Source organism: Bos javanicus, chromosome 2 (genome assembly GCF_032452875.1).
Source record: "Bos javanicus breed banteng chromosome 2, ARS-OSU_banteng_1.0, whole genome shotgun sequence".
In the NCBI taxonomy this organism is placed as follows: domain Eukaryota; kingdom Metazoa; phylum Chordata; class Mammalia; order Artiodactyla; family Bovidae; genus Bos; species Bos javanicus.
The window spans coordinates 71,082,345-71,109,043 of NC_083869.1; the positions used below are offsets into that span (position 1 = coordinate 71,082,345).

Consider the following 26,699-nt stretch of genomic DNA (forward strand, 5'->3'; position numbering starts at 1 on the left):
CACCACCATACCAGCCTTAGGGCATTCTTCCACCCCATACTTGACTAGTCTGCAGGCCAGAGACCAGGGTGGAATATATGGGTCTCTGAGCCCATCAGCCTGTGATCCCAAAAGAAAGTGCCCTTGCTTTTTAGGCTAAAGTCTTTGTAATACGAGTTCCTACCACCATCTACCCAGAATGTTAGCCCGTCTCAAAGTACACCTGCCACCGCCCCCCATTATTTCTGAGTATTTCCCAGAAATAAAGAAGACTAAGTGCCAAAGAACTGATACTTTTGAATTGTGGTGCTCTAGAAGACTCTTGAGAGTCCCTTGGACAGCAAGGAGATCAAACCAGTCAATCCTAAAGGAAATCAACCCTGGATAGTCACTGGAAGGACTGATGCTGAAGTTGAAGCTCCGATACTTTGGTCACCTGATGAGAAGAGCCAACTGATTGGAAAACACCCTGGTACTGGTGTCAACTACAAATTGGCACTTTCCCAGAGCACTTCCAACAACTGAACAACAAGGGCATTTGCCATCTGCCTCTGTGGAGATTGAACCCTGTGCTACTGCAGCTGTTGACCTTCAACACTCACTCAGGGAATTCAGGGTGGAGTGAGGCACCCTGTGCTCCAGGGAACCTGGTGGGACAGGTCTTTAGATAGCTAGACATTTTCAGAAACAGATTTTATGATCCCAATCCTTTTCATTGTTCAGCAGCTCAATTGTGTCCAACTTTTTGCAACCCTATGGACTGCAGCACACCAGGCTTACCTGTCCTTCACCATCTCCCAGAGCTTGCTCAAACTCATGTCCATGGAGTCAGTGATGCCATCCAACCATCTCATACTCTATCGTCCCCTTCTCCTCCTGCCTTCAATCTTTCACAGCATCAGGGTTTTTTTCCAATGAGTCAGCTCTTTGCATCAGGTGGCTAAAGTATTGAAGCTTCAGCTTCAGCATCAGTCCTTCCAATGGATATTCAGGACTGATTTCCTTTAGGATTGAGTGGTTTGATCTTCTTTAGTCCAAGGGACTCTCAAGAGTCTTCTCCAACACCACAGTTCAAAAGCCTCAGTTCTTCAGCACTCAGCCTTCTTTATGGTCCAAGGTCACATCCATACATGACCACTGGAAAAACCATAGTTTTGGCTATACAGACTTTTGTCAGCAAAGTAATGCCTCTATTTTTTAAAATGCTGCTTAGGTTTGTCATAGCTTTTCTTCCAAGGAGCAAGCATCTTTTAATTTCATGGCTGCAGTCACCATCTGCAGTGATTTCGGAGCCCCCAAAAATAAAGTCTGTCACTGTTCCCATTATTTCCCCGTCTATATGCCATGAAGTGATGGGACCAGATGTCATGATCTTCATTTTTTGAATGTTGAGTTTTAAGCCAGCTTTTTCACTCTCCTCTTTCACTTTCAAGAGGCTCTTTAGTTCCTCTTAGCTTTCTGCCATAAGGGTGGTGTCATCTGCTTATCTGAGGTCATTGATATTTCTCCTGGCAATCTTGATTCCAGCATTTCTCATAATGTACTCTGCATATAAGTTAAATAAGCAGGGTGACAATATACAGTCTCAATGTATTCTTTTCCAGATTTGGAACCAGTCTGTTGTTCCATGTCTAGTTCTAACTGTTGCTTCTTGACCTGAGTACAGATTTCTCAGGAGGTAGGTAAGGTGGTCTGGTATTCCCATCTCTTGAAGAATTTTCCACAGTTTGTTGTTATCCACACAGTCAAACTTTTTAGCATAGTCAATAAAGCAGAAGTAGATGTTTTTCTGGAATTATCTTGCTTTTTCTATGATCCAACGGATGTTGGCAATTTGGTCTCTGGTTCCTCTGCCTTTTCTAAATCTAGCTTGTACATCTGGAAGTTCTTGGTTCACGTACTATTGAAGCCTAGCTTGAAAAATTTTGAGCATGATCTTGCTAACAGGTGAAATGAGTGCAACTGTGCAGTAGTTTGAACGTTCTTTGGCATTACCCTTCTTTGGGATTGAAATGAAAACTGACCTTTTCCAGTCCTGTGGCCACTGCTGAGTTTTCCATATTTTCCAGTCCTGTAGCCACTTTGAGCAAACTCCATGAGTGCAATACTTTCACAGCATCATCTTTTAGGATTTGAAATTCCATCAGCTGGAATTCCATCACTTACATTACCTTTGTTCTCAGTGATGCTTCCTAAGGCCCGCTTGACTTTGCATTTCAGGACGTCTGGCTCTAGGTGAGTGATCACACCATCGTGGTTATCTGGGTCATGTAGATCTTTTTTGTATAGTTCTTCTGCATATTCTTGCCACCTCTTCTTAATATCTTCTGCTTCTGTTAGGTCCATACTGTTTCTGTCCTTTATTGTGCCTATTCTTCTTATCTAGAAAGGCACTAAATCCCTTCATGATGACATCAGATCCTCACAACTAGCAGAAAATCTCTTGCAAAGTAAGCGCTTGATGGCATTGAACTCCCCCTTCACCAAAATCTTCTATATTGACCTTCCCTCACTACCTCTTCGGAGCAGTCTCTCAGAACTAACTGGGATGCTATCTCCTGGGCTGCAGTCCTCATTTTGCCCCAAATAAAACTTAACTCACAACTCTCACATTGTACATCTTTTTCAGCCAACACTGGGAAAGACTGAGGGCAAGAGGAGAAAGAGGCAACAGAGGATGAGATGGTTGCATGGTGTCACTGACTCAGTGGAAAGAGTTTGAACAAACTCCAGGAGACAGTGAAAGACAGGGAAGCCTGGCGTGCTGCAGTCCATGAGGTCACAAAGAGTCAGACACAACTTAGTGACTGAACAAAGACAGATTTCCCAGAAAACTGCTACCAAGGGCTCTTGCATGAGACCCTTTCTCTAGCCTCTGGTCTGACCCCTACATTTGCCAATGACCATATGAGATGGTCACATGTGCACTCATGTGGGCACAGCTCTCTCCACTGGGGACCACTGATGACCCCACTGGCTTTGGAGAAGGAATGGGATTGCTGATTGCCTCCAGCACAACTAGGCCCAACCATGACTCTGAGCAAAACATCCCTCAAAGTTTGAAGATAACTTAAGCCCAGCACTCCTGGCTCATGCAAACCTTACAGCTCACACTCACTGCATGATCTTACAACTTACTGACCTTACAACTCCACTCAGTTCTCAGCTGTGCCCACGTGATCCCCTAGAAATGAAACTGGAACAAGGAAAGGCTGGAGAGGGGAAGAAGGAAGTTGCAACTCAATCCCCACTGGCTGGAACTCTTGCTCCTCCTTACCTGAACACTCAGATCAGCACTCTCTGGCCTAGTGGGGAACCTCCTTGCCCAATTCTAAGGCCCCCTGCTTTCCCACCCCCAGATTAGCTTCTTTCCCCATGATTTGACCAGCTGATAGAAATCCATTCTTTGAAGCAAGAAAACGAACACATCCCTAGCCATCCACATGTTGTAGTTATTGCAGTGAAAAAGAAAAAAAAAAAAATGAGCTTTTTTTCTTTCCCTTTCCTGAGAACAAAGAAGGTAAAGAGAACAGTGAGCAGGCGAGAACATTCCTAGTTTTTTTTACTTTAACTGCTTCTAACTCTGCATGTCTCAAAGTTTGCTTTTCTGCCCTCTAACTCTAAATTTTTAAAGCAATGGGAATACCAGACCACCTGACCTGCCTATTGAGAAATCTGTATGCAGGTCAAGAAGCAACAGTTACAACTGGACATGGAACAACAGACTGGTTCCAAATAGGAAAAGGAGTACGTCAAGGCTGTATATTGTCACCCTGCTTATTTAACTTATATGCAGAGTATATCGTGAGAAATGCTGAACTGGATGAAGCACAAGCTGGAATCAAGATTACTGGGAGAAATATCAATAACCTCAGATAAGCAGATGACACCACCCTTATGGCAGAAAGCAAAGAAGAACTGAAGAGCCTCTTGATGAAAGTGAAAGAGAAGAGTGAAAAAGTGGGCTTAAAACTTAACATTCAGAAAACTAAGATCATGGCATCTGGTCCCATCACTTCAGGGCAAATGATGGGGAAACAATGGAAACAGTGACAGACTTTATTTTCATGGGCTCCAAAATCACTGCAGATGGTGATCGCAGCCAGGAAATTAAAAGACACTTGCTCCTTGGAAGGAAATTTACGACCAACCTGCTGCTGCTGCTGTTAAGTCGCTTCAGTCTTGTCCGACTCTGTGGGACCCCAAGGACGGCAGCCCACTAGGCTCCTCTGTCCCTGGGATACTCCAGGCAAGAACACTGGAGTGGGTTGCCATTTCCTTCTCTGATGCATGAAAGTGAAAATTGAAAGTGAAGTCGCTCAGTCGTGCCTGACTCTTAGCGACCCCGTGGACTGCAGCCCACCAGGCTCCTCTGTCCATGGGATTTTCCAGGCAAGAGTACTAGAGTGGGTGGCCATGACCAACCTAGACAGTGTATTAAAAAGCAGAGGCATTACCTTGCCAACAAAGGTCCGTCTAGTCAAAGCTATGGTTTTCCCAGTAGCCGTGTATGGATGTGAGAGTTGGACTATAAAGAAAGCTGAGCACCGAAGAACTGATGCTTCTGAACTGTGGTGTTGGAGAAGACTCTTGAGAGTCCCTTGAACTGCAAGGAGATCCAACCAGTCCATCCTAAAGGAGATCAGCCCTGGGTGTTCATTGGAAGAACTGATGTTGAAGCTGAAACTCCAATATTTTGGCTACCTGATGTGAAGAACTGACTCATTTGAAAAGACCCTGATGCTGGGAAAGATTGAGGGCAGGAGGAAAAGGGGGTGACAGAAGATGGGATGGTTGGATGGCATCACTAACTCAATGGATGTGAGTTTAAGTAAACTCCAGGAGATGGTGAAGGACACGGAAGCCTGGTGTGCTGCAGTCCATGGGGCTGCAAAGAGCTGGACACGACTGAGCAACTGAACAACAACAACCTGCTTCCCACCTTTGATGAATGAGGGTTTCTGGAATGTCAGGAAAGCTTGTGAGGGGAGAGCTGAGCGAAGACTGGGCCTCGCAGCCACAAAGTTCAGGTCTTCCAGCCAGGACTGGGCCAGGTCCAATGGGCAGCAGGTACCCAGGGTCCTAGCATTCTCCTTCCATCCCTCCAGGCTCTGGAATCCAGGGGATTGATTGGGGCCGAGAAGGACAATGAACCAAGGATATAGGTGAGGGCAGATTGGGGAATTAATGTGTGTTCAAGGCCTAATTTCACCATCTGCATGTAGTTTCCTCCCCTGCTGTCATCAGCTCCATTTTACAGATAAGAAAACTGAGGCTCAGGTTTCAACTTCAAAAGCCTTGTCACATCAAAAGCCTTGTTCTCTCCAGGTGTCCAAGGCAGTGGGTGGGCCATAAGTCCTCAGTCACTTCCCTTCCTGGATTCCAGAAAGCAAGAGATTTGATTTTGGCTAAATGACCTTTTTGAATGCCCTTTTTAGCCCCGGCCGGACAACTGCTTGGGCAGTTGCTTTGATCTCTGATTAAACATGCAGCCCTTAGCCCTGAGGGAGGAGCTCTGAACACACAAGATTTACCAGACTTATTTTGTCCCCTAAGTACACTTCACCCCCTCCCAGCCTCTCATATGCCTTTTATGATCCACCCCCGATGGCTTCCAAGAGACAGAAAGGAAGTGGTAGGGAGTGGGCACCAAAATACACCCATCAGCTTTCAATCCCAGCTCCACCACTTTCTGAGCTATTTCACATCAAGTAGGTGATGTAGGGACATCTCTGTAGCTCAGATGGTTTAAAGAATCTGCTTGCAATGCAGGAGATCTGGGTTTGATCCCTGGGTCAGGAAGATCCCCTGGAGAACGAAATGACAACCCACTCCAGTATTCTTGCCTGGAGAGTCCCATGGACAGAGGAGCCTGGTAGGCTACAGTCTTGGGGTCACAAAGAGTTGGACACGACTGAGAGACTAACAATACAATGCAATAGGTGATGTAACCTCCCCATACCTGTCTCCTATTGGAAAATAGGGAGAATGTTCTGTGAAGATTGTTGGGCTGTATCCTGTGGGTCTGCAAGCCTTGTAGTTGCCCAACCCCAAGATCAAAGAAAGAGCCCAGAGACAGTGACAGAGACAGCAGTGGTTTATTGGACAGGGGATCTTACGCAGAGGGTCCTGGAGAGACCCCCCACAGTGTGTGAGAGATGGTAAGTGAGACATGACAGCAGTTTTTGAGGAAAACTCAAAGGAAAAGGAGAGGAAATACGCAGAGGAAAAGGCTAGTATTTATTGACATCAGGTGGGCTCATCAGTTACCAGTGACTAATTAATTTAAAAGGATTAGATAGTTACGTGAATGAAGCAAGGTCTGGTTGAAGAGGGGATATACAGAGAGTAAGAGAACAGCTATCTTGAATGACCTGCTGTTGACTGAAAAAGATGCACAATTTGAGAGTTGTGAGTTAAGCTTGATTTGGGGCAAAATGAGGACTGCAGCCCAGGAGACAGCATTTCAGATAGCTCTGAGAGGTTGCTTCAGAGAGGTAGTGGGGGAAGGTCAGTCCATACAGTTATGGTGAAGGGAGAGTTCAGGGCCATCAATGCTTACTTTACAAGAGGTTTTCTGCTAGTTGCCAGGATCTGATGTCATCATGAAGGGATTTAGTGCTTTTCTGGATATGAGGAGATGCAAGGATTGGGATCATAAAATCTGTTCCTTAAAATACCCACCTATCTAAAGACGTGTCCCACCAGGTTCCCTGGAGCACAGGGTGCCTCACTCCACCCTGAACTCCCCTCGGGGAGTGTTGAAGGTGAACACCTGAAGCAGCACAGGCTTCGATCTCCACAGAGGCGGGAGGCAAATGCCCTTGTTCAGTCACTGGCAATACTCTGGGCAAGTGCCCATTTGTAGTTGACACTGCCCATACAAGGATTATATGAGTTAACACAGTTAACACGCTAGGAACAGGGCCTGGTATAAAGCATGCTTCAGAAACTCTTAGCTATTATTATCACACACACTCATGCCTCTTCAAATCTTCCTGGGCCCCCACAGCCAGCAGGACAAAGCCTCGATTTTCACCCAAAGGCAAACCAGGCCTCTCTTCATCTGTCCCCTTTGTCCCCAGCCCCATCTGCTGCAGCATCTTTCAGGGACCCCCAGATCATGCACAGGGCAAGCCCTGTTCACAGGACTCACAAGGCATTGGGGGAAGTTTCACACACTTAAGTTTTCAGACACCTTGAGCTCGCAGGGGCAGGGAACTGGGCAAGAAGTTTCTACAGTCAGCCTGGAAGCTGACTAGAGGGCCCACAGTGCCCACTGACCACTATGAAAGGAGGGTGGAGTGGGGGAACTGGCATTCACTGGGGGTCTTTGACATGAGTTGAGAGGAGAGCTAGTTCCCTGAGGGCTTCTCAGAGACAGTGAGAGTTTAGATCAGGACACAGAAGGAAGAAGACTTTCCCAAGGGGGAGAAGAGAGGCCTGCTAGGAAGTGCATTTCTTATGGAAATGACTCTTTTCAGTGGTCTGCCCACTTCACTCTTCCTTTTCCTCTTAATTGATTGACAACCTTTTAATGAACACCTGCTATGTGTCAGGCGTTTTCCTGGCAATTTATCACATCATTCTTACAATCACCTGAAGGAGATCTACGCTCTCATTCTGCAGCTGAGGAAACCAAGTTTGAATCCTGGCTTCAGTCTGAAGCCAGGTCAGTATGTTGCTTTGTCCTGCAAATGCCTCTAAAGACCAATCCCTGGTCCCTCTCCCCGCTGGAGTCCCCAGCCTTGGGGCCTTGGTTCTTGGAGGATATACCAGGACTTGGGCCGCTATCTCCCTTATTTGTCCTGCAGGGACCTAGCTTCTCACATGCTGCCAGGGAATAGCAAATGTTTACACGACTCTGAGGATCACAGCCCGCTTTTGCACATCAGTGAAACCGGGCAGTACACTGGAAAGAACCAGACTCTTGAAAACCTACCTGACATTTCACAGACCTGCTTCCAGGCTATGCAGATCTCATTGGTGGAGCCTCACCTCTGAGAGGCTAGGGCGGCTCATAGGACTCCACCTAGGAGGGGCAGGGCAAGTGTTTCCCCATCCAGATTCATCTTCCCTCTGACCACACTAACATGGACTTCTCCTGCTCTGCCCCTGACTGGGCTGACCCCAGCCCTTAGCACAAAGGTGTGCTGGCCATTGCCCACAGGAGCCGTGCACCTGGTGAGGCAGCGGGAGCAGAAAGACCTGTGGTTGAGGCAGACCTGGTTCAAATCCCAGCTCTACTTCTTCACTGCATGATGCTTTCTTCATCTGAAAATGTGGCTCATTCTATTCACCTCACAAGGTCTTGATGGGGCTTAAAGCACGTGATTTAAATGTGGCACAGGCCTTGCCTCAAGCTTGTGTTACTGTTGTTCAGTTGCTCAGCCTTGTCGGACGCTTTGTGACCTCATGGACTGCAGCACACCAGGCTTCCCTGTCCGTCACCATCTCCCAGAGCCTGCTCAAACTCACATCCATTGAGTCAGAGATGCTGAGATGGGAATCTGAGTTCTTGTCTGCAGAGCTGAAGAACACAAACACTCACGGTAGCAAGTGAATAGGATTTATTAAAGAGGAGGAAAGTACCAACCTATCACTGAGAGGGGGTAAAGGGTACCCCCAAGGTGGGACTTAAAACGGTTTTTATATCCTTCCTCAAATTATTACTAACCAATTATTATTCTAACCAATAATAACCATTATTTCTAACCAATCAATTTAAAGTCAATTTAAACCAATCAATTTAAGTCAAGATACTTAAAATCTTTATGGTTTCTCCTTGGATTAAGTCACCACCCTTTTTCACGCCCTCTGGCCATTTTACCAAATGTATGGGTTTAAGATTAATGATCTTTAAGAATTTTCCAGTTTGTTGTGATCTGCACAGTCAAAGGCTACCAGACCACCTGCCTCCTGAGAAATCTGTATGCAGGTCAAGAAGCAACAGTTAGAACTGGACATGGAACAGACTGGTTTCAAATCGGGAAGGGAGTACATCAAGGCTGTATATTGTCACTCTGCTTATTTAACTTATATGCAGAATACATCATGAGAAATGCTGAACTGGATGAAGCACAAGCTGGAATCAAGATTGCCAGGAGAAATATCAATAATGATATGAAGATGACATCACCCTTATGGCAGAAAGCAAAGAAGAACTAAAGAGCCTCTTGATGAAAGTGAAAGAGAAGAGTGAAAAAGTGGGCTTAAAACTCAACATTCAGAACTGCCTTATGATTCAGCAATCCCGCTGCTGGGCATACACACTGAGGAAACCAGAAGGGAAAGAGACACATGTACCCCAATGTTCATCGCAGCACTGTTTATAATAGCCAGGACATGGAAGCAACCTAGATGCCCATCAGCAGATGAATGGATAAAGAAAGCTGTGGTACATATACACAATGGAGTATTACTCAGCCATTAAAAAGAATACATTTGAATCAGTTCTAATGAGATGGATGAAACTGGAACCTATTATACAGAGTGAAGTAAGCCAGAAAGAAAAACACCAATACAGTATACTAACGCATATATATGGAATTTAGAAAGATGGTAACAATAACCCTGTGTACGAGACAGCAAAAGAGACACTGATGTATATATCAGTCTTGTGGACTCTGTGGGAGAGGGAGAGGGTGGGGAGATTTGGGAGAATGGCATTGAAACATGTATAATATCATGTATGAAATGAGTCGCCAGTCCAGGTTCGATGCACGATACTGGATGCTTGGGGCTGGTGCACTGGGACAACCCAGAGGGAGGGTATGGGGAGGGAGGAGGGAGGAGGGTTCAGGATGGGGAACACAGGTATACCTGTGGTGGATTCATTTCAATATTTGGCAAAACTAATACAATATTGTAAAGTTTAAAAATATAATAAAATTAAAAAAAAAAAAACTCAACATTCAGAAAACTAAGTTAATGGCATCTGGTCCTATCACTTCGTGGCAAATAGATGGGGAAACAGTGGAAACAGTGACAGACTTTTTGGGGGGGCTCCAAAATCACTGCAGATGGTGACTGCAGCCATGAAATTGAAAGACGCTTGCTCCTTGGAAGAAAAAGTATGACCAACCTAGACAGCATATTTAAAAAGCAGAGACATTACTTTGCAAACAAAGGTCCATCTAGTCAAAGCTATGGTTTTTCCATGTATGGATGTGAGAGTTGGACTATAAAGAAAGCTGGGCACAAAAGAATTGATGCTTTTGAACTGTGGTGTTGGAGAAGACTCTTGAGAGTCCCTTGGACTGCAAGGAGATCAAACCAGTCAATCCTAAAGGAAATCAGTCCTAAATATTCATTGGAAGGACTGATGTTGAAGCTGAAACTCCAATACTTTGGCCACTTGATTCAAAGAACTGACTCATTTGAAAAGACCCTGATGCTGAGAAAGATTGAGGGCAGGAGGAGAATGGGACAACAGAGGATAAGATGGTTGGATGGCATCACCGACTCGATGGACATGAGTTTGAGTAAACTCTGGGAGTTGGTGATGGACAGGGAAGCCTGGCATGCTGCAGTCCATGGGGTCACAAAGAGTTGAGCGACTGAACTGAACTGAAGATTAATAATCACCAGTTGCTTTTCCCCCAAGCATATGGAACAGAATCCAATTACTGCCATTCCCTGGATCTGAGTGCTGATAACTTATCAGACTAAAGAGACATTCCAGGAATTCAGAACAATGGAGTGGATGTTTACTGAAAACAAGACCAAGGTCTCAGAGTTCTACACTGACTAGTAATGTCTACTTCAATGCTAATCCAATCATCTCGTCCTCCATCATCCCCTTCTGCTCCTGCCTTCAGTATTTCCCAGCATGAAGGTCTTTTCCAATGAGTCGGCTTTTCACATCAGGTGGCCAAAGTGTTGGAGCTTCAGCTTCAGCATCAGTCCTTCCAATGAATATTCAGGACTGATTTCCTTTAGGATTGGCTGATTTGATCTCCTTGCTGTCCAAGGGACTCTCAAGAGTCTTCTCCAACACCACAGTTCAACAGCATCAGTTCTTTGGTGCCCAGCCTTCTTTACGGTCCAAATCTTTTACCCATACATGACTACTAGAAAAACCATAGCTTTGACTATACAGACATTTGTTTGCAAAGTAATGTCTCTGCTTTTTAACATGCTGTCTAGGTTTGTCATAGCTTTTCTTCCAAGGAGCAAATGTCTTTTAATTTCATGGCTGTAGTCACCATTTGCAGTGATTTTGGAGTCCAAGAAAATAAAGTCTGTCACTGTTCCATTGTTCCCCACCTATTTCCCATGAAGTGATGGGACCGGATGCCATAATCTTTGTTTTTTGAATGTTGAGTTTTAAGCCAGCTTTTTCACTCTCTTCTTTCACCATCAAGAGGCTCTTTAGTTCCTCTTCGTTTTCTGCCATAAGGGTGATGTTATCTTCATATCTGAAGTTATTGATATTTCTCCTGGAAATCTTGATTCCAGCTTGTGTTTATCCAGTCCTGCATTTCATATGATGTACTCTGCATATAAGTTAAATAGGTGGTGGAACTTCAAAAATGTCACTTCCTTACCCTCCTCCCTTTTGGAGCCAATACCCAGGAAGCAGAGAATTAGGCAGGATGAAAACATCCCCAGGCCTGGAAGGAAGGCTTATCTAGCTACTGACCACAGTGCATGTACAGATAACCCTGAGGTCAGTGACCCCACCTAGGCCAGGAGAGGCTCTGACACCGCTGCGCTTGAGCAGTCTGGGCTAACTCCACACTCCGCCCACACTGAGCTGAGTGAGCTGAGTGAGCCCTGGCCACCAGGCTCGGGCCCAGGGGAGAAGGAGCAGCACATGGAGAGTGGGCAGCTGGTGAGCAGAGCCCCTGCTCCAGGCTGCGGTAAGTCCCTTGACATGGAGGATAGCCCCTTGCACCCCCAATCAGGTGAGTTGGGCACAGATGGGGAGGGAGAAAGCAGGAAGGAACATAGTATGGGTGTCACTGAATCCCACTACTGACGCCCCAGTGCCGCCTAGCTGGTCGAGCTTTCTTTTCTTAGTAACTTTGGGCAGACTCATCTGTCTCCCAATCCTTCCACCTTCTCAAAAATCCAGCAGAGGATGGGAATGAAAGGGTAATGTTTGCCCAGGGAGAAATGAATTTGCCATTGTAACAAACAGATGTTACCTATTTATTTTCCTTAAACAATCAGCTTTTTCCAAAAGCAATTTTGAACAGCTTATAAAGAAGAGCTTCACAATAAGGTTAATAGTAAATAAGACTTGGGAAATCATGCTGCTGCTGCGAAGTCACTTCAGTCATGTCCAACTCTGTGTGACCCCACAGACGGCAGCCCACCAGGCTCACCCGTCCCTGGGATTCTCCAGGCAAGAACACCAGCTGAGCTACTTTAAATTCTACTTTAAAGCCCATGGTGGGCTGGGGTAAAAATAAAGTAGAACTTAAGGTAGCTCGGCTGGTAAAGAATCCGCCTGCAGTGCAGGAGACCCCGTTTCAATTCCTGGGTCGGGAAGATCTGTGGAAAAGGAATAGGCTACCCACTCCAGTATTCTAGCCTGGAGAATTCCATGGACTGTACAGTCCATAGGGTTGCAGAGTCAGACACAACTGAGTGACTTTCATTAAATGTATTTAGTAAAGATAAGATAAGCATGAATACAGGTCTGAGTATCCTAGTGTCCATGGTAAAAAGGGAAATAGGATCAGCAACTGGAAAGGAAGATGCATACTAGTCTTATATTTTTTTCCTAGAGCTTTATATAATAGGCATTGAGCATTGTGAGAAACAGGTCATTTACTTCATATTTCTAAAAATTCAGAAGCAGATGAAATCAGGCTATTTGGCTCATAAAAGCCTTTGAGAGAGCAAAGGGAATGGTATTAAAATACCATCCCATTAAGGTGAATGCATTCCAATATAGGTTTCTGATGGTCAGATTGGCCTGGGTGTTCAGCGAGTTGTCCCTTTCCTCATCTGTGCTGTAGACCCACATTTCTCAAACTTTAATATGCATGCAATCTCCAGCAAGTCTTTTGAAAATGCCTTTCTGATTTAGATCTGGGGTGGGTAGTTCTAAAAAACTCCCAGGGTACCACGTGTACCATACTTGGAGCAAGGAGCTAAAAGCCCAGACTTCTCTAGCTGTGCACCTATGCGGTTCCCCCAGCTGAAAGTAATGCAGTGCTGCCATGGTTCCCACTGACCACAGATGTCCAGCCCCAAGCCATGACTCCCGACGCACACAGAGACTAAGTGCCTACCATGTGTCCAAGCGCCCTTAGCAAAATGGCTGTTCCTACCCACCCTTCCCCTAGTCTTGGATGTGCCCACCCCTCCCCCTAAAAGCACCTGCCTCTAGAACCTTGTTCATGCTCTTGTGCTGCCACAGTTAAATCTCTTGTGGATACAGTCTCTCGTTCCACTGAACTCAGAGAGCTTTTCCTCTGGAGAGAGCTCATGTTGCAATAGAGGACTAGAAGGAGGGCAAGACTTACACCAGAGTGCCAAGCCCTGGGTGCAGGGGCAGAGGGTTGAGGGCCCTGTTAGTCACACCTTATAATGCCTTACAATATTGGCTTGAAATAATCCATGACATGAAAGAGACTGTAAGCTTAAACCCTGAGCACACTTCTGCAGCTTGCCTCCCCTTCCAGCACCTGTCCCCCACAGCCCACCCCACCCCATGCCTGTGACCACTGCCTCACCTCTGGGTGGTTCCAACAAAGCTTTATCCACAGGGTCATCATGGAAGAAGACACAACCCCTCCATTTTCCCTTGAAATCGCTTCCCTAAGTTGCAGTCCCACTCCCTCCCTCACAGAAGGAAGCAGTTCCCTGTGCCCAGAGGCTTGGTTTGGGGAGTCTCACCTTGCCTGGGCTGGGCAGTGGAGGGCAGGACACCTTTTCTGGGGCCGCAGCCCAGCCTGAGCACATCTAGGTCCAGGTGGCCTGGCTCCCAGCCAGGCTGTCAGAATACATCTGGCACACGGCTTCTAGTGACCGTCTTGATTTAGTAGTCAATTAGAGTATTTATTTTGTGAAATGGATGTGTTTTGTCCGAGCTTATAAGTGCTGGATCAATCCAAGAAGCTGAGTCTGAACTATGTCCTTCTCTCTGGGCCAAGTAGGAGATAAACCTAGATTCTCTTCCCGGATACTCTCATCTTCTAAGCCAAAGGAGTAGCCTTGTCTGCAGGAAAAAGAGCAATCTCAGGAGACTGACATGCAGGGGCTCCATATCCAGATATCCACCAGCACATGTGCTGAGCACCTCCTGTGTGCCTGCAGTGCCAGCTCTGGGGCAAGCAAAGGAGGAGACCAGATGTGGGGGGAGTCCTAGGCGAAGCTTCTTGGAGATGCTGGGAGGTGCAGAAGGTTGAGAATGGCCAAGCATTCATTCAATAACTGTTTACAGGGCACCGACTATGTGCCAGGCTCTGATCCAGGCACTGGGAATACAGAAGTGAAAGAGGCAGATAAAACTCCCTGCCCTGAAGGAGCTTACATTTCTGTGGGAGCAGAACATTAATGAACAGCAAACAGAGAAGGTGTGTCTTATAGTGAGTTAGAAGGAGAAAAAAGGGCTTTCCTGGTGGTTCAGTGGTAAAGAATCTGCCTGCCAATGCAGGAGACATGGGTTCAATCCCTGGGCTGGGAAGATCCCCTGGAGTAGAAAATGGCATGGGATTATTCTTGCCTGAATAATCCCATGAACAGAGGAGCCTGGCGGGCTACAATCCATGGGGTCACAAAGAGTCAGACATGACTAAGTGACTAACACACACTAGAAGAAGAAAAAGGCTAAGTGAAAAGAAATAGGGCAGGGTACCCAGATGAGGGATGCAGATAACTGGGTGAGTCTCACAGAGGTGATGTTATTTCTCAAGGATCCAAAGGAGGGAGGGAGAAGGCCAGTGTGGCAGGGCTGAGTGATAGCAAAGAGAAGGGAGCCGGAGACAAGGTCCTGCTGGGCCTGGTCGCCATAGAAAGGACTTTGCTTTGACTCTCAGAGACCAGGGAGCCAGGGGCAAGTTCTGAGCGAAGGAGTAACACAATCTGACAAACGTCTCCGAAGGATGGCTCCAGCCACTCTGCCCTTGGCCTAGCCGTGGACACGAGTCTGGCACAGAGGAGGTGCTCGACCAGTGTCAGGGCACCATCCTCCCCCCGGCTCAGGAGATGGCACATCTGCTTCCCGGAGTTGGGCTCCAGGAAACACTGATTCAGCTCTCAGCCACACTAGGCCCCACGTCAGGTGAGACAGACAGGCCAAGCATCAAAGGCCAGTGGCGTGGATGGTGCTCTGTCCACCAAGGTGCTTGGCCTCAGCAGGGTGTTCACCTCTCTCCCTCCCTGTGCCTTTCAGGCCCCTCATTGTTCTCTTGTACAAGTTCATGCTCCACTAGGACATTCCTCTGTGTATCTCTGCTGCTCCAGCCTTTGCCCTCTCTCCAACTCATGGGGAGCCCCTCAGAGGCCTACCAGGACTCTTTGGAAGGATGCTAGATAGATCCTTTGAGAATATTGGAAGACCTCTCCACATCTCTGTTTCCCAAGCTACATCTCCTTGTGCTCCAACTCCTCTGGAGTAACAGGAAGGGTGCTCAGAGACCCTCATCAGACAGAAGATATTTAAAGAGCACCTACTGTGTGCAGGGCACCATGTGAGGGGCACCAAAGAAGGCTACCTGCTCATTCCTGTTTCCCCAAAGTCACTGCAGAGGCAACCTCCCGTCCTAGGGCCAGAACCAGGCATGGGGCAACTATGTCCCCAGCACTTGGAATACTGTGATATGGTGCGGTTCCCTGAGTGTGGAATGCACAAAGGACCTATGAGAACTGCCTCCAGAGCTCAGAGAGGATGTTTTCCTGGGGCAGGGTGAGACAGGAGGTGGGAGAGAAGCCGGGCCTCAGGGTCTGGCAGAGTGGAGAGCTGGGGTGGGTGGGTATTTTATGCAAGAGGAAACCTGTGGAAGTGAGAAAGCACAAGATGCTGGTGAAGCGAGAGGACAAAGAAAAGGACTCTCACCCCACCACCTGGCCAGAGCTCTGCCTCTCCCCCTCATCGTGCTCCCTGAGGTCTAGTTGTGGGGCCATTCTTGAGGCCCAGCCCCCTGCCTTTCTGGTTTCTGGGTTCAGATGGTCCCTCCCTAGGACTTATCTCCCCAGAACAGCTTGGGATCCTGGAGTATTTTGAAGCTCTTTATCAAGGGCTGGCAGAATATGTCCTAAAGGACTAATCCAGAGAGAGTCCCAGGGGTCAGGCAACCCCCAGTCAGCCTCCCAGAAGATGTGTGACATTGGTGCCCCACAACGATCAGAGCCCCTGTGTCCTCACCTGTGGAAGGAGAGGAATGGTGGTCAGCAGCACATGATGTGAGACTGCAGGTGAGAAAGGGCTTCAGATGACAGCGCACAGCTCTAGAAAGGTACCTGAAAGATACCCTCACCTTATACCTGACTCACGGCTGTGCTGGGAGGCCACCATCATGGGGGAGTGGAGGACAGCGCCCAGGGCTAAAGGCCATCTGTCTCAGGGTAGGGTGGTAGTTTCAAGCCTAGAAAGTCTAGATGAGGAGACTAGGGCCCTCCCAAGGGCCCTCCCCCAGTTCCCAGGCCCTGGAAGTGAGGACTCTGAAGAAGGGTCAGAGGTCTGCGCTAAGGGTAGACCAGGAACAGAGGAGCAATGGAAGCACAGAGGCCTGGATGCAGCCTAGTGGAGAAGGGGGCCTCTGCTGCTGCTTCCCTTGCAGGATGGAAGGAAGCCAGGTTGAACTGGTACCTTGCATCTTCCCACCTGTGTGAACTTGGCCTGCCACTTAACCTGGCATTATGAAATGGACGTGGCTTTGAGGTGTCCCTCGGATGAAGGGAGCCAGCTGGTCCCAGAAGTTACCAGATGCCCTGCTTGTCCTGGTTAAGAGTTGCCCACTTTAATGGGGGAGATAGAGGTGTTCTTGCCTGGAGAATCCCAGGGACGGGGGAGCCTGGTGGGCGGCCGTCTATGGAGTCGCATAGAGTCGGACACGACTGAAGCGACTTAGCAGCAGCAGCAGCAGCATAGAGGTGTAGTTCCGGAAGTTTAGGAACATTAGGCCGGGGGAGGGGAGGGTCGTTTGTCCCTGCGGCCCACCACCACTGCTGGTGCCGCAGGGTGGGATCGAGGACCCTGCAGCTCCCCGATTGCGGTCCCGGGGGAGGTGGCCAAGCCGGATAAGCAGCAGCAGCCGGCAGGCGGGCGGCCTCCTCCCGCACAGGTCCGGCCCCGCGGGCGGGCGGGGCACCGGGAGAGGAGGAGCCTCCGGGCCGGGCCACCGCCTCCGCCGCCGCGGACCTGCTGCCGCCGCTTGGAGCAGCGGCGGGCCTAAAAGGTGAGTGACCCCTCGCCCAGGTCGCCGCGGGGCTGCGCCCTGCCAGGGACCCCGGCCCCGGAGGCTGCCCCGTAGCCTCCTGCGCCTGAGCCGCCCCACGCATGCAGGAAACCTGGGCGACTGGGACCCAGCCACGTGTGCCCGGCGGCAGCGAACCCGGGTCCTGGGTCCTCCACTCCCTGTGTGCCTTCCTTCCCAACCTCGTGCGCCACCCGAGGTGGGCAGGGCCGGGTGCTCGCAGCGCAGGGGCGGGACTGAAGGGACCTAGCTAATTCCCCGGGATGCTGTGTCCCGCGCCCCACCCCGCGGACCCGCCGAGTCCACAGGTCCCGCGTTCCCCGCTGCCCCTGCCCGCGGTCTCAGGGGAGCGCCCGAGCGATGGGCGGGATCTTCTCGCCAGGGCTCCCAGCCCTGTGCCTGCCCCGGGCGGGGCAGGCGGCAGGGGCGGGGGCTCCCGACCTTGACCGGGAAGAGGCTGGGCTGACCAGTGTCCTCTGCCCGCGGAGCTCTTGCCTGGCAAACTTACCGGTTTCCCCGAAATTGGGGGGGCAGGCTGCCCAGAGAGGCGTGGTTGGAACTTTGCTCACTCTGGGTTAGATGAAGGGGAGGGTACGACGAGTTAGTATGTCCTCTGAGGACCAGGAGGCTGGGTCCTCAGGGAAAATGCAGACAAGTCTTGTTGGAGCCCTGGCAGAGGACTCTGGGGAGAGGCCTCAGAGGTTTCCAATGCCGCCTCTGAGACACAGGCTGCAGATATGGATCCTGGAAATACAGGGAAGTGTTTCTGTCCACCAGAGTCCAGTGATGATATGATTAATAGCAGACATTTATTGTGCACACCTGAATTCTTGCTTTGCACACAGTATTCCAGTTAATCCTCAGTATGGAAAGGCACCATTATTATCTCATTTAAGATGGGGAAACTGAGCCTCAGGTAGCATGGGTGTTTTATAAGGATGCTGCTGCTAAGTCGCTTCAGTCGTGTCCGACTCTGTGCGAACCCACAGAGGGCAGCCCACCAGGCTCCCCTGTCCCTGGGATTCTCCAGGCAAGAACACTGGAGTGGGTTACCATTTCCTTCTCCAATGCATGAAAGTGAAAAGTGAAAGTGAAGTTGTTCAGTCATGTCCGACTCCTAGCGACCCCATGGACTGCAGCCTACCAGGCTCCTCCATCCATGGGATTTTCCAGGCAAGAGTACTGGAGTGGGGTGCCATACAAGTACTAAGTTGCAAAAGTAGGATTTGTACACAGATTTATCTGACTTGAGAGCCGAGAGGGTGCTACTACTTGGAGAGATACGTCATGCTCTCCGAGGATTGTGGCAGCCTGAAGAATCCCAGGCTAGGGGCCAGAAAATCCACAGGACCAAAGAATTTTACCTGGGTGTGAACCTCAGTCACCTGCATGGTTTCTTAAAAATACAGATACCTATGTCTTCCTTGTTGGCTCAGTGGTAAAGAATCCACCTGCCAATGAAGGAGACATGGGTTCAATCCTTGGGTTGGGAAGATCCCCTGAAGAAGGAAATGGCAACCCACTCTAGTATTCTTGCCTGGGAAATCCCACGGACAGAAAAGCCTGGCAGGCTACAGACCATGGGGTTGCAAAAGAGTCAGACACGACTAAGTGACTAAACAACAACAAGGTCCTACCCACAGCAGGCCGAGTCCAATTTTGCAGAGTGAACCCCCCTAGCATCTAGTCAGGAGTGCCTGGAGGGCTAAGACCGTATCTAAGTCATCTCTACCGTCATCTGTATCCCCAGTGGCCTCCAGAGGGGCCAGCTTGGAGCAGGTGCTTTTGTTACCGAGTACAAGTTCACTCTTCTCTCCACACAACATGCCAATTAACCGAGAGATGAGGTGTTGAGGCAAGGAATACGACTTTATTTGGAAAGCTGGCTGACCGAGAAGATGGCAGACTAATATCTCCAAAAAACCATTTTGTGGGGTCTGGGTGCTAGGTTCTTTTATAGAACCAGAGAGAGAAGCAGTGAGGAACTAAGGCAAAAAAGCAGAATAGAGGCAATGAGGAAGTAAAGTAAAAAAGGCCATCAGTCTTGCAAAACATCTCTGGGAATGGCCAGCCTTGGGAAAGGGATATGCTATTCTCGTCTTTCTTACAGCTGTTCACTGGTGGACAGGTTCAGATTATCTCCTAGGAGCTGAATAAGGGCGCTTTAGATTAATAGTCAGGTAGAGGGACAGGGTTCTCTGAGGCAGGCCCTAACGTATGATTATAATAACAAAAGCGATGAAAAGCAAGTCAAAGAAATAGATCCAATATGAAGTCAATTGACTCTCCCCTACAACACTTAAGCGATGTCTGATGGATGAATGGACTTCGTGGGGCAGGGGCTATCACTGGGATAGAAAAGTTTTCCTGAAGGAGACCTTGAATGATGGACAAGTGACCTCAGCCAGGCCTGGGGGAGGAAGGCCTGGAGTTGGCATGTGGTGACCCTGGCCTCAGAGTTTGCAGGGAGCTCCCTGCAAACTTAGACCAGGCCACTTGTTCATTGGAGGGTTGGACAGACGGCCTCAAGCTTGTTGAGCTCCTCAGGACCAGGCCTGGTCACACTGGGACCATAGGTATGCCCTCTTTGGACTAGAGATGCCAAACAGATCAACTCCTCTCCCCTCCAAGTTTTCTTTCCTTAACTCAGGGCCCTTCCCTTGCAGGATATATCAGAGTGTTGGGCAGGGCTTCAGAGAGTTAAAAGGGGAAATGTTAGGACTAAAGTCCATAGCTGCAAACCTGAACAGTGGAGTGGCTGACTGCAGAGGAGGGTGCCTGCCTTCGCAGTCATCACAGCCCTTTACCATGTGGCCTAAAGCACGGCCTCCGTTCTCTGAACCTGTTTCATCTACAAGACCTTACTAAGGGCTTGGGACCTGATATTCCTATAAAACAGGAACAATAATGCCTGCTGGGGGAGGATGCCCTGTGTGATGGTGCTGAGGTTTAGGACTACAATAAGTATCAGACCCCTTCCCATTCTCCCAGGGTTTGAGTGAAAAGCAGCTGGGAACCTTACAGGCTCATTGCTCCTCTTGTCTGAACCCCTCAGTTCACTAGGGCATGGCCTCCGTGGTCCCCTTCTCTGTTGCAGACCTGGTCTTGAGCCCAGGTCTCAATCTAGTTTGGGTTATAGAACTTGGAGGTGGGAAGGCGAGGGGTGGGGACAAGGCACACTAGGTGGTTTTCAAACATTTGGCTACAGAAGACTCACTTCCTCCTATCTGTGCCCCAGAGCTGGGGCCACCTACCTGTCCAACCTGATCTGCCGTTCCCAGGCCTCTGCATGTCAGCCCTTCATGCCTTGGCATACAGCGAGCACCACTTCATACCTGAAATTCGATCGTCATCGTCAGTGAATAGTCAGCTCCCCACGTGCCAAGCATGTTATAGGTGTGAGCACACTTGAACCTTCCAACTGTCCTGTGAAATAGACAGTGCTGTTCTCCCAGCCTTATGACTTTCCCAAGAACACATGAGACTCCATTCTTTTGACACCAGATTTGTTCTCCTAACCACTGACTATAACTACTTGTCCAAATTTTGCCTAATTGTTTCTTCATTCAACATCTACTGAGCACTAACTTGGTGTCAGGCACTCAGGACCTGGTTTGAGTCCCACTTCTAGCAGGATGAGTGTAGGTTGTCATTTATAGTCACACGAAAACCAACACCCTCCACTTATCTCTGAATATGAGTGGGAGAACTGAGGCCCAGGTTCCACAGCTAATGGGAGGGAGCCAGGATTCCAAACCAGAGATGGCTTCTCCCTGAGCTGGAGGTATTGACCACTGCCCTGGCCGGATCAGTGGCTGCAAATTTATGCAGAATCATAAACCCCTGCATTGTCTCTTCAACCCAGAGCAAAAGATTTCCCCTGTCCTCAGGCATGGAACACTGTCACTGGAGAATTACCTGACACTCAACTCTTTCCAATCAGTCTGTCCTCATCAGTCACCATTGTCATCTGGCAAAGCCTGCAACAGGTGAGCCCTAATTGGCCTGCAATCAGGCAGTAACTTCTCACTTCCTCTTCTGCTTAATGAGATCCAGGTGGGGTCAAAGCACAGCACATTTTTAAGCCTTTTAGAGCTATCCAATTAGGAGATTAAACTGTGAAAAATGCAGTCTCAAAACTATCAAATGAGTCCAGGTAAATGTAAAGGAGTTTATGGACTGGTGAATGGGCCTCCTAAGTCTTCCGTGGGGAGTAGGCTGTCTTGGTTCAAGTGCAGACAGCATGTTTCCCAGAGCCTGTGTGCCGTCTGTGATGGGAGGACCCATGATTGTAGCAACCAGTGCTTCTGGTGGCTGTCAGGCTGTGGAAAGGGGAGGCCTGTGATCTGACTGGTGGGCTTGGGGAGGTGACAGCATGCCCTGCTGTTGGGGTGAAGGTCTCTCTGAAGGTGAGTCATTCAGAGCTGACAGCTGAGAATGTTAAGGGGCTTCAGGTGGCCCTGTGAGATGGGCCCTCCAGGTAGATTTTGTGAAAGACAGGCTAGCCAAATACAGTGCCTGTGGAGTCACCCCAATGGACCTTTTGAATCAAACAGGTCTGTGCCAAGCCCAGGTGCCCAGCCAGATGTGTACATGGGTCAGTATTGCACAGATACGGTGGGGTGGGGGTCTGCCAAATGAACCATAACCTGGTGTGGGGCTGAGCCTCTCCTGGAGGTCAGAGCAGGCCCTTTGTGGCTGTGTATAGAGATGGCTCCACACTGGCTGGAAATCAGGTGGCGCCTGGAATTTTTAGGGAAGAAACAAGACATGCTGAGCCAGGTGGCCAAGGGTTATGATGAGAGTTCAGGGGGTTCGATCTGGGAAAGCCCTGCCCTCCTGATGTTCCTAGATTAGAAGGTTGGAGGCTGGAGATCTGACTGCTCTGTGAGTTCTGGCTTGGTGGCCTTTGTCCTCTCGTAATTTTGCTGTGGACTTCCTCTGTGGCTCAAATGGTAAAGAATCTGCCTGCAATGCAGGAGATGGGGGTTTCACCCCTGGGTCAGAAAGATCCCCTGGAGAAGGAAATGATAACCTGCTCCAGTATTCTTGCCTGGGAAATCTCATAGACAGAGGAACCTGGCGGGCTACAGTCCATGGAGTCACAAAGAGTTAGACATGACAGAGCGACTAATCAACAACAAAGTTTTGCTACAGCTCTTCTAGAACATCCTGCTCTGGCATGGCTCTGTGTGACATGTGAAGGGAGGGGGAATCACAAGATGGGGGGAGCTCAGGACACAACTAGGGGCTTGGGGAGAACCCCAGGGGGCAGGGCATCACGGCTGGAACCATGGGGGTGCTGCTCATGCCTGGAGGGTTTGCTTTCAGAAGGAAGTGTGGTTTCCTGACAGGGCAGCTTCTCCAAGGGGCTGTGTAGGTTCACAGGAGTGGAGAGCCCTCAAGGAACTTAGAGTCGACTGGGAAGCCAAATGAGGATACAAAATGCTCCTAGGCAGCGGAAGGGAAAGAGTCCAGGGCTGCATGTGGGCGGTGGCCTACAGCAGAACACAGGCCATGCATACAAAATAACAGTTCTAAGATGTACGTTTGGGAGCTTTCATGCTTACTGTCTTACTTAACCATCAGAACAGAGAAGGAAAGTAGCCTGCCCAAGGTCACATAGCTGGTACACGGTCAAACCTGAATTCACACCTAGATCTGTCTAACTAGATCCCCCATGAAGACAGCTGCTTCTGTATTCAGAATGAGGGAGATGGGTGGGGGGCTGTGGCGGGGTGGGTGCCTTGCATGCCCAAGGGCTCAGGCTAGATCTTCAGGGAAGAGGAGTGTCAATGGACAGAAGGAAGTCAAGACTTCAGGTGGAGGTGATGGTACTGGCAGAAGAGGGGGGCAGCGGGGATTGGAAGGAGGGGTGGCAGATGAGTTGAGCAGGGGAAAGCCAGTCTGTGCATTGCTGGTCTAGGCTGGACTCTGGAAACATTCCACAATGCCTCTCCGTGCCTGCCCACAGGGTGAGACAGAGGAGCCCTAGCAGAGAACCATGCAGGCCCTGACCTATTGCTGGCAATGAGTAAACCTGTCTGGAAACCAGGGTGTGTATTCTGGTCATCAAAGGCCCAGATGCCCATGGTTCCTCAGAGCTAGTTTCCCAAAATCACCAGTTTTCCAACAATTTGAAAACAATCAAAAGTACTTGTCATAAGACTGAACTTGGCATAGTTTACTTCAATGATACAAAAGCTTCCACACCTCTGGCCTCCCCCTGTGCTGCTGGTGTGGCCTGGCCTCCAGGGTCACTGCACAGACAGGCCTTCCCCGTCCAGGCTAGGTCCTCTGGACAGTATTGTCTTTCTGTTCGTCCTTCTGTCTGTCTCTCTGTCTGTCTCCCCACTGGAGAGAGACACCAACTAGCTAGTAAAGATGACTGTGAAGACTTGTTGGCACCGAATGTAGAGAAAATTAGCACTAAGCCAATGACAACCACAGTGATTGCAATAAATTACCCCCTGCAGCAATTGGTAAATTGCCATTTTCTGCAGCCATTATGTTTGGCTTTGTATCTGAGAAGTAAAGGCATCTCTCTCTCTCTCTCACACACACACTCACTCCTGTGGTGAGGCAGTCTGCCCTGCGTTGGATGACATTTATTCATTTTATGTATCCTGGGTTCTGCTGGCTGTCCTGCCTCAGTTCCTGTAGCAAAGAGACTTGAGTCTGAGCCACTAATTATCACCAGTGAGGTTTCCTCCCTAAACAGGAAGTATCAGGCCAGAGCCACTCGCTCGCAGTGCACTCTGAAACCAAGCATCAGTCACTATCCTGTTCACTCCCTGCAGCCAGGAACCAGAGTGCAGGCTGAGGCAGTGGCAGCCCAGCTGTCCAAGCCCCTGGCAGTCCCATGCCTTCTGAGCATCTGCCTGAGTTCTGTGTTCCAAGCCAAAGTCAGGCAGCTTACGGGTCAGGGGGAGACTCCAGGAAGAATGGGTGGCCAGATCACAGTGGGGCTGTCAGGGGACGCATGCGTCAGATCCTCGCATCGGCCTGTCGGGGGTGAGTCTGGTTATAGGGTGCAGAGCCACATGGCCTGGGCAGCATGTGGGGCCCTCTCTCCAGCCCCTCCAATCCTGGGCTGCTTGAGTGTACCCCAGCATCTCGGGGAGCCCCTGTTTTAGAACTGGCACCAAAGAGTATCATCTGGTGATCTTGCCAAAATGGGAAATCTTATCATCTGCACATTAAGTCATAAACCTTTTCAAAGTAAAGGGTTCAAGGATTTATCACACACAGTGCCTTCAGTTAATGTGAGCACTGGCTTTGTGGGCTCTGGTGTGTTAAAAAAAAAAAAAGGTTAATGTTTATGATATATTTTTGTGGAAGGCAGGTCCATTTGGGAATTGTAAATTTTACTTATTAGTAACCACTTCTGGGTTGCTTTATCAGAGAACTGCTGCTGTAAGTAGTCCAACCGGATTTTTTTTAGAATGTTTCAAAAATCTAAATGTTTGTAAAAAGCCCTATAAATTTTTCATTCACTTCTGTTTTGCAGGCAGTGTGGTGATAAACCTCTCTTTTCTGTCCAACCAAACTTGCATATATGTCTTTGTGTGTGTACAGGGTTGTGTGTGCACGCATGTGCACGCACTCCTGCTTTCTGTTATTCTCTTCTGTAGGAACTTCTCAGCCTTCCTTTTAAAAATATAATGATTTTTTAATGATGTCTAAATAATGATTCCAGGCAGTATTACAAGAAATCTAACAGTAAAATGTTTGTTAGAGTCCATCAGAAAGGGAAAATGCCCTCAGAAAAAAAATAGAAACGCACCAATTAGATGTGTGTGTCTGTGACCCAGCTTTTAAACCTGTACTTGAGATGGCATCTTCTATGCTGTCTCCTGTCAGGTCAGCTGTGGGGGTTTGGGGGGCGGGCAACTGGACACAGGTAGACTCTCCTTCTTGCCCCCTGGACCCCTCAACCTGAGATCAGGGAGGGAGGGCCAGTGCTGCTGTGGTCTAGAATCTAGGACAGAGGGCAGCCCTGGATCCGCAGAAACAACTTGAGAATGAGGTTGGAAAGTATGGGTTTGGGCAGCTCAGCTGGGCAGAGGGAGAGCAGAGAGGAAGCCAAGCCACCTCAGAGCCCCATGTAGACCAGACGACTGGCTATTACTCACACCCATGTGAATGAGCAGGACTGGACAGGGCTGGGGTAAGAGCCACTTAGGGGCCTTCAGGAAGTCCTGACTTGACGTCAGCTTTCTCATCTGTAAAATGGAAGCAGTGATACCCTGAGTGTACAAGTCCACAGTTAAAGTCTCTCCACTGTGTGAGTCAGACCCCACCTCATCGTCGCTTCTTTGACTCCTGATTGTTGGTGATGTGGCATGTGCCAGACACTTGCTGGGTACTGGGCTGTGACTTCCCAGCTGCATCTCAGTAGGGAAGGGCTGACAGACCTCATAGCCCTGGGGAGACCCAGATTTCTACATGCCGTGGCTTTAGGGGCAGTCATGTGGAGGGAAGAAGGAACTAGGGGACTTCCCTGAAAACCGTATCTATTTGCATAACAAGTAGCCGGCTTTGTACTTATTGTCTCTTTCAGATTTATAAAATGGGAAAGATTTTGTCGGAGGTGTATTCACTTTACCAGACTGGGAAATGTGAATTATTCATATCAAAGTGTATTCATTTTAATATTAACATTAGCACATGGGGAAGGGCGATGGAGATTTAAGGAGGCTAGGAACTCTACCACCATCCACCCCTTGGGCCTCTCAAAGAAAGTTCCTACCATTATATGCTGGTTCCATCCTGTTAGCATGCTGCAGGGAGCCAAGGGGACCAGGGGAGGGAGGTTAATCCTGCCTCGAAGAGGAGGTAGGGTGAGGGCTTCACAGAGGAATGGCCTTTCTGCTGGACTTTGAATTTTGTCATTTTGAAGGAAAAGACTTTTCAGGCACAAAGATTAAGTCTATGACTTGATCAGGAAAAAGCATAAGGAAGGATGTCCAGAGTCAAGACCATAGGCCAGGTGGGTCTTGATTGGGAAAAGCCAAGGAATTCATCTGCCAGAAGCCACAGCTGTGCCTCACCTGCCCCAGGTACTGTTCCCTGATGGAGAGGGCAGATCGCTCTGAATGGTTGCCACCTCCTGGCTCAGAGATTCATGGACCCTGGAGCCATTGGCCCAGCATCCCTGAAGCCTCCTTCCCTGGGTTTGTCCTTACCAGGCTGCACCCTAATGTGTCTCAGATGTGGTGTTTGATTTCCTACTTTGGCCAGAGTTGCACAAGCTGAACTGCATCATTCTGTTTCTTTGCAGTGTGTGAGTGCAGCTATGCATTGGTCTTCTGTGTTACTAAGTTCATCGAACAGTGAAATGTC

The 26,699-nt window shown here is 48.9% G+C and overlaps 1 protein-coding gene across 1 annotated transcript in view; it reads left to right on the forward strand.

Annotated features, from left to right (window-relative positions):
• The first annotated feature begins 11,744 nt into the window (after window positions 1-11,744).
• The window catches only part of STEAP3 (STEAP3 metalloreductase), a 51,719-nt gene continuing 36,764 nt past the window's right edge, over window positions 11,745-26,699 (forward strand). The window contains exon 1 of the mRNA XM_061439733.1: window positions 11,745-11,888. Within this exon, the coding sequence (XP_061295717.1) occupies window positions 11,798-11,888 (91 nt within the window). The 5' untranslated portion in view covers window positions 11,745-11,797. The remainder of the gene's footprint in view (window positions 11,889-26,699) is intronic.